The 13,079-nt window shown below is 22.2% G+C and overlaps 3 protein-coding genes across 3 annotated transcripts; 1 reads left to right on the top strand and 2 right to left on the bottom strand. All coding sequences in view use genetic code 6, as the record gives it.

Moving 5' to 3' along the window:
* Positions 1-2,001: 2,001 nt before the first annotated feature.
* Positions 2,002-7,228, top strand: TTHERM_00716100 (corvet complex core vacuolar protein; the record flags this gene model as incomplete). The annotated part of the gene is made up of 14 exons (XM_001031967.2): positions 2,002-2,133; positions 2,209-2,670; positions 2,798-3,669; positions 3,723-3,883; positions 3,986-4,178; positions 4,233-4,443; positions 4,502-4,855; positions 4,962-5,924; positions 5,975-6,115; positions 6,176-6,313; positions 6,372-6,695; positions 6,751-6,910; positions 6,963-7,135; positions 7,187-7,228. The coding sequence occupies 14 exons, from the start codon at positions 2,002-2,004 to the stop codon at positions 7,226-7,228; spliced, it is 4,326 nt and encodes a 1,441-aa protein (XP_001031967.2).
* A 559-nt stretch (positions 7,229-7,787) lies between these two features.
* Positions 7,788-10,437, bottom strand: TTHERM_00716090 (hypothetical protein; the record flags this gene model as incomplete). The annotated part of the gene is made up of 7 exons (XM_001031966.2): positions 10,236-10,437; positions 10,060-10,134; positions 9,897-9,957; positions 9,002-9,848; positions 8,420-8,933; positions 7,931-8,363; positions 7,788-7,848 (listed from the first exon to the last, which is right to left on the bottom strand). The coding sequence occupies exons 1-7, from the start codon at positions 10,315-10,317 to the stop codon at positions 7,788-7,790; spliced, it is 2,073 nt and encodes a 690-aa protein (XP_001031966.2). The 5' UTR covers positions 10,318-10,437.
* Positions 10,438-11,501: 1,064 nt separating this feature from the next.
* On the bottom strand, positions 11,502-12,431 carry TTHERM_00716080 (Mps one binder kinase activator-like protein; the record flags this gene model as incomplete). Its single annotated transcript, XM_001031965.3, has 4 exons — positions 11,502-11,761; positions 11,897-12,030; positions 12,122-12,165; positions 12,225-12,431. The coding sequence occupies 4 exons, from the start codon at positions 12,429-12,431 to the stop codon at positions 11,502-11,504; spliced, it is 645 nt and encodes a 214-aa protein (XP_001031965.1).
* Positions 12,432-13,079: the final 648 nt, after the last annotated feature.

Raw genomic sequence — 13,079 nt, 5'->3', positions numbered from 1 at the left:
AAGTATTTTGATTTACAAATAAATGACAAAATATTTGAAATAATTCGTAATAATCAAAAAAAAAAAGTGTAAATCACATCTAAGAAAAATTTAAAAAAATCTAATTTTTAAATAATATCTTTATGATTTTATTGTAACAAAAATGTTTCTGTGGGTATTTCCAATAAATTATTTAGTAATTATTTCCGATTATTTCTTATTTTGAATTTTATTTGTTTTTCTGAATATCATTTCGACGTCAAATTATACTTATCAGTATAAGAACATTAAAAGTTTCGATTTATTATTTATTGAAGTTATTTTACACGTGGCAATGAAATATATACTAAGTTTTAAATAATATTGCATTAGATTTTAAAACTAACTAAAATTAAATAATTGCTATCATTTGTAACCAAAGATGTGGCCCTATTAACTTACATTGGCAAACTCATAAATGAAAAAATATCTTTAATTAGTTAAGCATACGAAGTTAAAATATAATTAAATATCAAAATTACAAACTTTATTGTTAATGATATTTTATTACTTGTTTTGTTATTTTAACAAATCTTTAACTAAAATTTTACATATAAGATACCGGTAAATGTTATTTCAATAAGTGTTCTAAATAAAATAAATGAAGTTAAATTTAAATATTATTCAGTTATTTTGCTAGACAGATATGAATTAAATGATCTAAATTTAGAAAATTGTTAATTCTTAAAAATATAAATATGATTAAAAATTAGCATTAAAAATAAATTCTTATCTAAACAAAAATATTTCAGCTTTTTATTTATTTTATGATAATAAATTAAATTTATTTAATAGCATTTAATTTTTATTGAATAAAGACAAATTAAATTCTAAAATTAAAAATATATTAAATAATCCAAATTATTTAAAACTGATTCTAAAGTTTATTTAATTTGAAGGTAACTCTTTTATTCTAAATTTAGTAATAAGAAAAAGCTATTAAGAAATCTAAATATTTAAATAAAAACTCAAATAAATATTAATGTAAGAATTTTTTATTTTAAAATATCTTTTTCAAATAAAAATATTTAAAAGTATTTGAATAAATTAAAAAAAAAGATATTAATTTAATGAATTAAAAGTAATTTTAATATTTTTATTAATTTATAATTTTAATTCAAAAATTTTTAATTATTCAAAAAAAAATTTAGCACAAAAAAATCATTTAAAAAAAATTTTATACAAATATCTATTTTGAAATTTAATCATTTAATTTACTTACTCGTTTTATTTATTTTAATTTAAATTTTACTGTAATTTTTGAAACAAAAAAAAAGTTTTTAAAACTAAAAATTCACATTATTTTGAAATAATTATTTAAAACATAAATTAAAATCAAAAGAGCATATTATTAATACTAATTTAATTGATGATTAATTTTCCTACATATTTGACAATCATTTCTTTTTAATAAAAATATTTTTATTGATATAATCTTCTTTTAATGAAGTTGAAGTTAGTTTTTTACAGGAAATACCGAATAAGAATAAATTTAAAATATTTAAAAAGATTAAAATATTCAATATTAATTCTAAGAGCAAATTGTTAAAACAAAGATACTTAAATCCGTAAAGTAATAAAAATTTTTATAATATGAATCTTTTTAAAATGTATCAAGTTTATCTCAATTAAAAACTAGTTTAAAAAATGAAATGAAAAAATATTAAACGAATTAAACAAAAATTATTTTTTAATTTTTAACAAATTATTCATTGACTAAAAATTATGCAATCTATTTTCAGATAAGTAGCTTGCATTTAAATTTATTAATAAATCATTTAGTCATTCAATACCTTTATTTACTTATTTTCCAATTTATTTTTATGAATTATATTCACAACGAATATAATATTAATATATTTATGATAAATTAAATTTCTGTTAGAATTTATAGGAGTGACTCATTAATAGCTAAAGATTTGCCTGATTATTTCTTAGATAATAATATTTATTTGATATAATTTAATAATTTTAAAGTGAAAGATGTTTGAAGAAGAATAAGAGTAAGATAGAGAACTTGTTCATTAGATTTTATGTGAAGTTCTAGGCGAAAATTACATGAATGAGCCCTATGATGATGGCGATGATTCTTCTATGAAATCTTCAGTTGATATTGTATAAAAATATTAATTTTATATTTTTTAAAATTCTCAAATGGCTATATTTAAAAATATTGCTTTTTAAAAACAGCAAGCTTTAATCGAAGAACAAAGTATTTCTAGTAATAGTCTTCTAAGTGGAAGAGAAGGAAAGGTAGGTGGTATTTAAAGTAATAAGAATGGGTTTGAATAGGGAGAAGTTGAAAACATTTTAAGAGTTATTGATAAGAATGAGAAGAATAAATTAAATAGTTAAGAATTAGCTTGGGAAAGTGATTAAGATGAAGATAATTCATCGCAAGCATTAGATAATTCACAGATATTGAAAGATTAAACAAACGACGATATGTTTGATGAAGTTGGAAGATAAGAATTAAATGATTTGATTATTTCAGCACAAGATGTGTAGAAGGCAGACAGAAAATATCCTCAAATTTTCACATAAATTTAGGAATAGAATTTTGTTTAAGGCGATAACATTAGCTTTTATTTGCACAATCTTGTTTTTAAATTTTCATAAAAACATCCCCAGTTTTTGTTTACTTGCTTTTAAGTAAATATTTATTGATATACAATTTACTCTTTTACATTTATGTGTTTTTACTTTTATTAGTTTTTTTAGACATGTAGAAAAATAAAAAACACTATTAACATTTTAAATTATTGTTAAAAATAAAAAGATATACTAAGAAAATAATTGCTTAGAAAGACTATTATTAGGATGTTAAGATGGATCGTTTGTAGTACTTGATGCAAATCCTAATTCAGGATAAGAAAACTATACCTTTTTTAAGTTGAATCAGCAAGTACATGGAGCTATTTCTTGTATAGATGTTTCATATAATGGGAATTTTGTTGCAACAGGTTTTGTTGATGGTACTTTAGGATATTGGGATATTTCTAAAAAGCAATGTGTAAAAATAATATCAAACCTTTTTGATAGTACAATTTTATAAGTTAAATTCTTAAATGCAGAATAGTTAATAGCAAGTGATAATAGCGGCAATATTATGATAACTAAAATAAAAAAAAACCTATTTGCTTACAATAATGAAAATAAAGTATTGATTTAGAATTCTTCGTCACCTTTTTATCAAATAAAGTTAAGAAGAGCCATATTTAACTAGCAAGGATAGTAAAAAGCTTGTTTACTTGCAGCTTTAGTTTCAGTTGAGTTTATATTAATTGTGATGATAGAACCATAAGTGGTGAATATAACAAGAATAGATAATGAATAAAATAATAAAATGATTTATTTCTCATGGACTCCAATTATTCAAAACACTCCTCCTCAATTTGCTATTTCTTGTGATACTTTGATTAAATTTTACTAAATTGACAGCATTAAAGAAGATACATCACAAAAAATCATTAAAAAAATATCTTTTTAGAGTTACTTTTACAGTGAAAAAGAAATACTTTTTATGGAATTCTTAAATGAAAATTTGATATTTTATTTAGACCCTAACAATTTAATAAGCATCATTGCTGTAAATAAATTTAGAACATCAGACACCTTTTAAGTTATTCCACAAAACACCCTTGTTGATAAGTAACTTTATTATTACATATTTTCATTTTATTTTATTTTATTTAAAACAGTAGGTATATTTTAAAGCATGAAGAAATTAAAGAAGCTATAGTATATAGAGATTTTCTGAAGTCTGAAGTTTATTATCATATGTTTGTAAAGGCTAACAATGAGTTAATCAGAAGCTGCTATGCTAATTCTGTTAATGTTTATAACTAAACTATTTACATTCTAGGTATTTTTATTTTATCTATTTAATTGAAATTTGTTAGAATTAAAAAATCTTTTCATTTTATTTTGTTTGCATTATTAATTAAAAATTTTTATAAATATATAGATAGTAGAAATATTGTCAACGCATAGCTGCAATTCTGGGAATCTTATATTAATAAGCTCATAGAAAAGAGTGATTGGATATAGGCACTCTTTAAGCTTATTCAAATTTTTGAAGGTAAAGACCTCTTATACTCTCATCTTTCATCCTAAAAATTACAGAGACAAAAATAAATACAACGTTTTGTTGAGTCTATGTAACAATTTTTATAATTAGATAAATGTTTTTTTTACTTTAGTTTTTTTAAAAGATCAAGAAGATACATTGAAGAAGTAGCTTCTATTTTAAGCGAATAAAACAGTGAAGAACTTTGGATTATGAGAATTTCAACTTTAACTGAGTTCTTGTTGCATTTAGAGTTTTATGATTTTATTTTTGAAGACCTTTTGATTATGTTTGAAAATATAGCAGCTGATTAATATTTCATGAAGATTTTAGAACCATTTATTTTAAGGGGATAAGTAAGCTCAATTTAATTTTTATAAATATATTTTTACTTAAATTTTCTTTATTTTTTAGATAAAAGCTGTTCCTGCTTTGGCTTTTAGAAAAATTTTAAATTACTTTTTCACCTAAGCGAAGGACAAGATTCATTTAGTTAAAAAGCTTATCGTTAATTTAGACCTAGAAAAAATGGACATAGATAATATGATAAGAATATGTAATGAAAAAAAGCTATTTTCAATGCTAGCTTATCTTTATCCTAAGAATAATTTAGATTTTAAAACACCTGCTTTAGTATGCTATGCAAATTATTTATAAGGATAAAAATTAGATACTAAAACTGCTTACTTTTGTTTATGGTACTTGCGATATACACTCCAAGGATACTAATTTCCAAATGATTTCTTAGATTTTAAATCACAGACAGCAGTATGATTAATTTATTTTTTGGTTAAAATATTTACAAATCTTCATTTAATTTACTAATTATTATTAAAATTATTATCTAATTGAAAAAAAAAACTTATATTATTAGGCAGTTATATAATTGGTATAGTGGATATTTGTGAAAGAAACTCTTTAAGAACTCATAAAAATTGATTGCTTCTTTATGTTTGAAATTATCCTTTTATTTTTTGAAAAACCCTGTAGTACTATAATTGAATAAAATAATAATGAACTGTATAAATTGCTGGAAATAGATAATAAAATAAAAACTCGTAAATAAATAAATGAAAAAGAGATAGATTTGTTGGAAGCTACTCCACCAGTCCATTCATTGATGATTTAATTAGTTTAGGAATGTGTTTAATAAAATAATGTAGATGAAATTTAGTGCTTTCATCATTTAATTCTTGAAGTTTCTTATCGAGACTTTGAAGTATCACATACTATGGCTATTGAATGTGCTAAATTCTTTTTTGAGAGTCCTGATTCTAGTTTTTATAGAAGCAAGAAGCATATGAGCATAGACTATAAGAGTGAGAGATTAATAAAATTACTGTCTACTTATGAAAGCTAAATAAACACTAAAGGAAAAATAGAAAAATTAATACAAAAAGCACGATATTCTCCTTTTATAGAAGTTTGTGCTTTCTTGTGTTTTATAAACTAAGATTACTAAGAGTGCATAGATTTATATTTACTCTCTCCTAAAAAACATATTAACTTGAAAATATTTCCTTTCTTAGAAACTCTATTTGAAGAACTCAATAAAAATAAAGATAATTAAAAAATAAAAGTACTGCTATAGTATATTTTTACTTCAAAGCTTAAAGATCTTGTTAGACTAGATTCTGAAAAGACTAAAGAATTCATTGAGAAATTTACTACAGCAGGAGAAGCTGATCAGGCAATAGAATAGCTATCATAATTCCCTGAGTTATAATTTAAGCTTCTAGATAAAATCATTTAAAGTAAAAGAAACAAATAATAAGATATTCCAGAACATTTACTAGTCCTTTAGCTAGAATTAGTAGCCAAGTTAAATCCTGCTAGAGTAAATTAATTATAATAACTTTAATTTCTTATAGATTTTAATATTAAAAGGTTCTTTTCGAGTTAAAAAGCTTCGATTATCCTCTTGATGAAAGTCTAAAAATTAGTTTAAAATACGGCATTTTAGATGCAACTGCTTACCTATATGAAAGAAGTGGAGATATAACTAAATCCATCAATTTATACTTTGAAGTAAGCTAAATAAATATTAATTTTATATAACTAATGATTTCATTAATTATCGTTTAATAGGTTTTTAAAGGAAAATTAAATTAATTAATAACTTATCCTGATGTAAATGAAAACAAACTAACTCACCTCACTTAATTTATAAAACCATGTTTAGAGATATGTATTTCCCATAATAAGAAAGGAGATAAAGAATCTGAGGTAAATAAATTAATAGTTAATTTTTATTTAATTTAAACATTGTTTTTTTTGATATTAGGAAAACTGGTTTTTAGTAGTAGACAATATTATAAATATTCAAAAGAAAACTGTTGCAGAATTTTAGTTTGATAAAAGAATAATTATCAATTTCTTCAGTAATGTGATCAATGAAGTGGTTGAAAAAATGGTTAACTTTGTTAAATTTAATTCTTTCATAGAAAATCTTTTACTTATCCTTTAAATTTACACTTTGAAAGACATGAAATCAACATTTTAGAGATTGCTCCATGATTTTTCTTTTGAATTTAGTGTATTAAATAGCTCAATTAGCATACTCAAGTTGAATTGTAACAAATAACAGCAATAAATACTCCAGTTCTATGTAAATTAATTTTTTTAATATATCAAAGAAATAATTTTTAATTGATTTAATTTAGTCTTAAGGTTACAGTATTTAAAAGTAGTGTTGTTCATGCTAAGAAATTATTGGTCCATAAGATGTTTATATTTTATTTAATTGCAAACATACTTCTCATTAGAAATGTTCCTTTAATTAAACATATTGTCCCGTTTGTGTTGAAAATCCTGAGTTTTTATGTAAAATTTTTAACAATTAAAATCATAAATAATAAATAACATTTTAAAATAGGGATATAAAATATTTTTAAGCTTAAAGTATACAAAGGGTCTTCAAAGGAATAAATATTATAGTAGGAAAGAGTATCAACTGGTAAATAGGAAAATCTAGCTGTACTTAAGAAAAAAAATATTTTCAAACAACTAAACGAGTTAGATTAAAAGAAGAAGGACTTACAAGAAACAGTAAATTTTTATATCTAATTTAAATATCTATAAATTAACTATTATTTATAGTAATACAAAAGCATATTTGAAGAGGTTACTGATTTGTATTGAGCAAACTAAAAGTATTAACAAGAAATAATAAAATAAAATATTATGTTAAGCTAAAATAAATTTTATTTATAAAAGAAGAAGTTAATATTTATTATTTCATTCAGTATATTAATAGTTTGTTTTTTTGTTTAAAAATGCCAATTTAAAATTATTTTTTATTATCTAAAAGAGCAATTAACAATATATAAACCCGTTTATGCTTATATTTAATAGTGATATTAATTAAATATATATTTAAAAGCAGTTTAGTTGGTCTTAAATATATCTCATAATGCAAAATCTAAATGCATTGATTTAAACTTTTGAATGTATTTTTAGATATTATTAAATCTTATATTTTTATTAATATTTATTTTTAAAAAATAAATAATAAATATTTTTATTGAGTTAGTCAAATTTAAATTTAAAAAACATAAATAATTATGATGAAATAACTTTTTAAGTTACTTAACAATTATATACAAAAATAATTAATTATTAAATAACACCATAAATGTTAAGGAAAAGTGTGTAATACTAACATAATAAAAATGTATTTCGGTAGAACATTATAATTTATTCAGTAAATTAAATTAGAAGTACTTTGATTCTTTAGTGGCTTTGAAGCATAATGGAATTAACTATTTTTTTAATTAATTAAATATAAATTATTTGTTTAAATTAATTTTAAAGTGAAAAGAAGAAGAAAAAAATTTTATTTACTCTTGACCTACTGGGTCCTTGGATTTGTAGGTTTGTACTTAAAATAAGTCACTTTTACCAGCAGCAAAGGATTTAGCACTAGGGTTTAGATATGAGGAAGTAACATTCTTTACCCTTGGAGCACTTTCGACGGTATAATAGTTATCTTTAGTCTTCTCATACTTAAATTTGACTTCGTATGGAATTTAATCTCCTGTTTCATGAATTTCTTTTCTCATATTAAGGATAGATCCTCCATCATAGTTTTTAAAGTATTTATCAACTTATTTCCCATAAAGATCAGTTTTGTTATACAGTCTCTTTTCTTAAACATAGTTTCCAATTACGTTATAATCTTGCTATTTATTATTCCAAGGTACTTTTGTCAGCTCGACTTTAGGAGCAGGAGTTATGCTTTTTTGCAATTGCTCGATAGGCGATTAGTTAAATTTAGCTATATTAATACAAGTTAAAATGAATTTTAAAATGCATGATTAATATATTAATTACTTGTGTATTCAGAAGAGTTATCAACTTTGGGAACAACTGTGTAAGGTTTTAAGTAACTTAGTTTGTCTTTTTGTGGACCAGCTGATTATGGCTTTTAAAATATATTTCTTTCAATCAAACTGTGCTTCGGAGAAATCTAAGATTACAAGCTTTAGTATTGAGATTGCTTGTTTTCCTAATTTTGTTAATTGGTCTTGGGACGTGATTAAGCAGTAGGAATTTTCCTAAGGATATCACCTTATTAATATTATCCTGCTTATTGTGACTATATTAATGGCTAAGGTTTAATCAGCTAACCATAATTATTATCTTAACTTTAATAAACTTACTGGGTTGGAGTGGGTTAATATCCAAAGTTATTTTTAATTAAATTTGGTGTAGAAGAAGTACTAATAAATTAATTTTTAGTCATGGCACTTTTAGACATATTATATCTCTCCATTTTTTCTCTATTAATTTTTAGCTTAGGCTATTAATAGCTGAAAATATTATCTTTATTCATTTAATACTGAACCTACATTTTTAATAATATTTTATTTTAAAAATATTAGAAGACTTAAGGAATTTATTTTAGATATTTACCATCTTGTCAGGAATATCGTAATGCTTAGGAGAAACAATTCTGCTTTCAATATTATGTTTGAATTCTTAATATTTTTGGTTGCTGTCATAATGATTTGGTCTTATCAAAGCTGTGTGCTTGAAATCTTCAACTACATCATCCTTAGCAATATTTGTATTACTTGGTGGTCTAATGCTTTGCTAAAACTTTTATTATTAGTAATCTAATTGCTTCAAATTATTTTGCATGCTGCTGCTATATCCACGGTTATTTGTGTTTGGAGCTCCATTGGCATTTTGATTATTTTAATATGCATATGTTGGACTTTAAAGTTATTGACTCTTCTAAATGTTTTAAGTAGGTATATTGGGATTTGAGGCAGGTCTGTTAAGGTATGATTAGGGAATATTTCCATTTACTTGGTAAGGTTATGGGCTTTTTGGAATTACATTTTATTAAGGATAAACACCTCTAATCTAGTCTGATTTCATTTGTTAATATGTAGGCGATGACAGCAATTAGTCTTTTTAAATATATGAAGGTGGTTAATTGTGAGGTTTGTGAATTCTATCTGCTATAGGTCCATTATAATATGAGCTTTTTTCGACATCGAATCCCTAAATTCCTTAATAAGGTTATTTCTAAGAATATGAAGATTGACTTGCTTGATTGAACTATTAAGAGGACATAGGTGCAGGAACAGAAGCCCTTAAATTATTATTTTAGACAGAGGAATTGAATTGTCTGTCTTAAATGCTCTATGATAAAATTGGGTCTTGCCTATTAGACTATGCTCTTTAGTTTTAGTAATTTCCTACATTTATATCTGGAGTCCTACTAAAGTTAGTATTTTCAAAACCTTATATTCTATAAACAATTTTAAGCTTCAAAATATTTATCGGTTATATTAATTACCTCTAAGAAGGATCATAATTAGGGTAGTTTAATGGCCTAATTGATATTTTTGGTTATGCACCTGTTTATTATATTAAAATGTATCTAAATAAGCTTAATTCTGTAACAACTAATGCTAATTTTAATTGAATGAAAATTTTTAAATCAGAAATTTTGATCATACCTTTAATGTCATTTGTAAAAAGAGATCTATTTTCAAATACCTCCTATTTTATCCATGGCTTATTAGGATATGCACCTACAATTTATTAAAAGTAAATGAAGTTAATTAATATTAATTAACTATTAATCCAAATTATATTTTGGTTTTTATTTTATTTTAAATTCAATTATCTTTACCTCTTATGTCCATCGTTTTAAGAGATCTGTCATAGAATTAAGGAGATGGTAGGGTTACCTCAGGATTTTATTAATTGAGCATTACTAATTTGCAAAAATAATTTTTTTTTTAGTTTTTAGGTATCAGGATCAGAACTTTAGTTTTATTTAGTTTGATTAACTTTTGAAGTTATAACAAATATATTAATTAATGTAAGATTTGAGTATATATATCATTTATAATTAATAACTTAATCTGTTCTTTTGTATATTAAAACTTCAACAATAATAAATACAATTTATATATCTATTTATCTATATATCAATATTTATATTTTTTCCTTTGCTAAATCTTTGCAATTTAAATGTCTTTCTCAATTACACTATCAACCCTAAATATTCTATTTAAATAAAAACGTATTCACAAATTAATTGAAACTCATAATTTTATAACAGCTTTTTAAATTATAAAAAATCCAAATAATTCTAATTTATTTTTTACAACAATTAATCAAAATGTTTTAAATTATAAAATAAATTAAAGGAATAAAAAATTCTTCTAATTATTTCTAATTAAAAATGAGTAATTGAAATTATAGTTTATATAAAAGTAATAAATTTAATTTATAATTCAAATTGATGAGCAATCATAAATGAATCAATTCCTCTAAGTTATTTAAAAATGTATTTACTAATTACTTCAAATTAATTTAAAAAATTAAAAGTCAAAAAAGCAAACATAAAATGATACAAGTAATACAAATAATTACTAATATAATTTTGTTGATTAAATTTATTTAAGTTTAAAAAAATTAAAATGCTAAAATAAATTTTGCAATAATAATACTAAAAAGTTGAAAAAGATTGATAATATAATTTTAATAGATTTTTGAAATGAAGAAAATAAATTGAAGGTATTTGATATATTTTATATTTAATACTGATAGGCATAAATAAATATAGACTACATATTAATAATTACCTAAGAGTTTAATTTGAATAAATTATTATATTTAAGTATGTAAATAGGAAAGTGTTATACGCATGAGATCAAAGTTATCCAATTTAGTTAATTTCTACTACATAGCACTAGATTAAATTGAATTAAAAAGTTGGAATAAGGTTTTCTTTAATTATATACTTTATTAATTAATTTGGTATGAAAAAAGTAGAAAAACTTGACTACGTTTCTTCCGATTTTATAAAGTGTTTGTTTAATAATTGCATCTTTAAATTATCTAGAATCGATTTACAAATTAACACTCAGCTTTATTAGAAGCTGTGTAATCATTGTTAAGTTTGAGGAACTTCTTTACGAGCTTTGAATTGTTGGATTAATTCAGCTAAAGGAGCTAATTCTTTATCATCTACAAGATCAAACTCATCTATGAAGTAAATAAAATGCTTGAAACATGTATTTAAATGATACTCTAAACCAAGACTCATTATATGCTAGAAGTGACTATGATATATATGGGCATAGACTCTGAAAAGTCTTTTGAAAATTACTTTAATGACACTTAAAAAATTTTTAGGGAAAGGCACACCTATTTATTATATTATACAAAAAATTAAGAAAAACTAATAAGTATTTATTTGTTTATTCATTTATTTCAGTTGAATGAATCGCAATTAAAGTGTTTGAAATATTAATTTGAAAATCAAAAAATAGCAATAAATACCTATTTAGCATGGGAATAAGCTTTCATTATTAATCTATGTTTCAACCCAAGTCATTAAATAATCAATATATTCGCTTGCAGAAACTTTTAAGGGAGTTCTTACATTTTATCCGTCAGCCCATAAATATTCATACCTATAAATTAATTCAAATTAAAAACAATTTATATTTATAATAGAGGACTTGCTAAAATGAACAATTTATTATGTATATAATTATTAATTACTTTGGACCAGCGCTCATTATTGGACATGCCTCTGGTGTGCAAAACTTTAAATATTTTAAATAAAAATTATTGGTTTTTTTTAATTAATATCGATTTGCCATACCTCCATAAGAGTACCGTATAGGATGGAGATTTCATTGTAAAATTCAATAGTATTAACTGCTAGCCATTCATTTTTTTCTTCTCCTTAAGGTAATTCAACTGCTAAACTCATATTTCCTGATCCTAAAGTCATTTAAGCTATGTGTTTTAAACCCCAACCACGGCTACCTTTTTCAATCTACTTAGGCTTATATGTCTTCTAACTCATTTTTAACTTTTTTCTTTCAATACAATTTTTTATTATTTTTTTAGAATTGATAATCTTTATTTATTTTTCCTTTTTAGAGTTTTAAATTAATGCAATTCAAAAAAACAAAAATGAATAGGAAAAAATATTGAAATTAACATATTATTTTTTAATTGTTATTTAATATTGTTTGATATGATTGACCCTAAAAAATATGAAAAAGTTTAACAAATTAACTTATTTTTCTATGTTGCATACTTTTTTATATTTAACCATAACCTTGTGTTTTTATTTAACAATTAATTCAGTAAAAATCATTGATTGTCTTATAATTGAATATATTTTTTAATTTATTTACATAAAATAGATTCTAATTTATTTAAAACTTTATTAAAAAATGTTAAATTAAAATTTTAATTACATAAAATAAAAACTATTTGTAAAGATATTTTAAGTTAACATAAAAAAAATAAAAACCATGAAAAACTGATTATATCAATTTTATATGTAAAATTCTAAATTAAAATACTTTTTATTGACAGATTTAAAATGCTAAAACTTGATAATAAACCTAATACTGGTAAAAATCTTAATTAAAATATTTTTTATTGAATTGTTAATATAGATTTAAGAAAATAATCATAAATTTACAAAAATATTAAAATTTTA

Source organism: Tetrahymena thermophila (genome assembly GCF_000189635.1).
Source record: "Tetrahymena thermophila SB210 genomic scaffold scf_8254377, whole genome shotgun sequence".
Lineage (NCBI taxonomy): Eukaryota > Ciliophora > Oligohymenophorea > Hymenostomatida > Tetrahymenidae > Tetrahymena > Tetrahymena thermophila.
The sequence above is the reverse complement of the archived record's forward strand: the minus strand, read 5'-3'. Positions and strand labels throughout refer to the sequence as shown.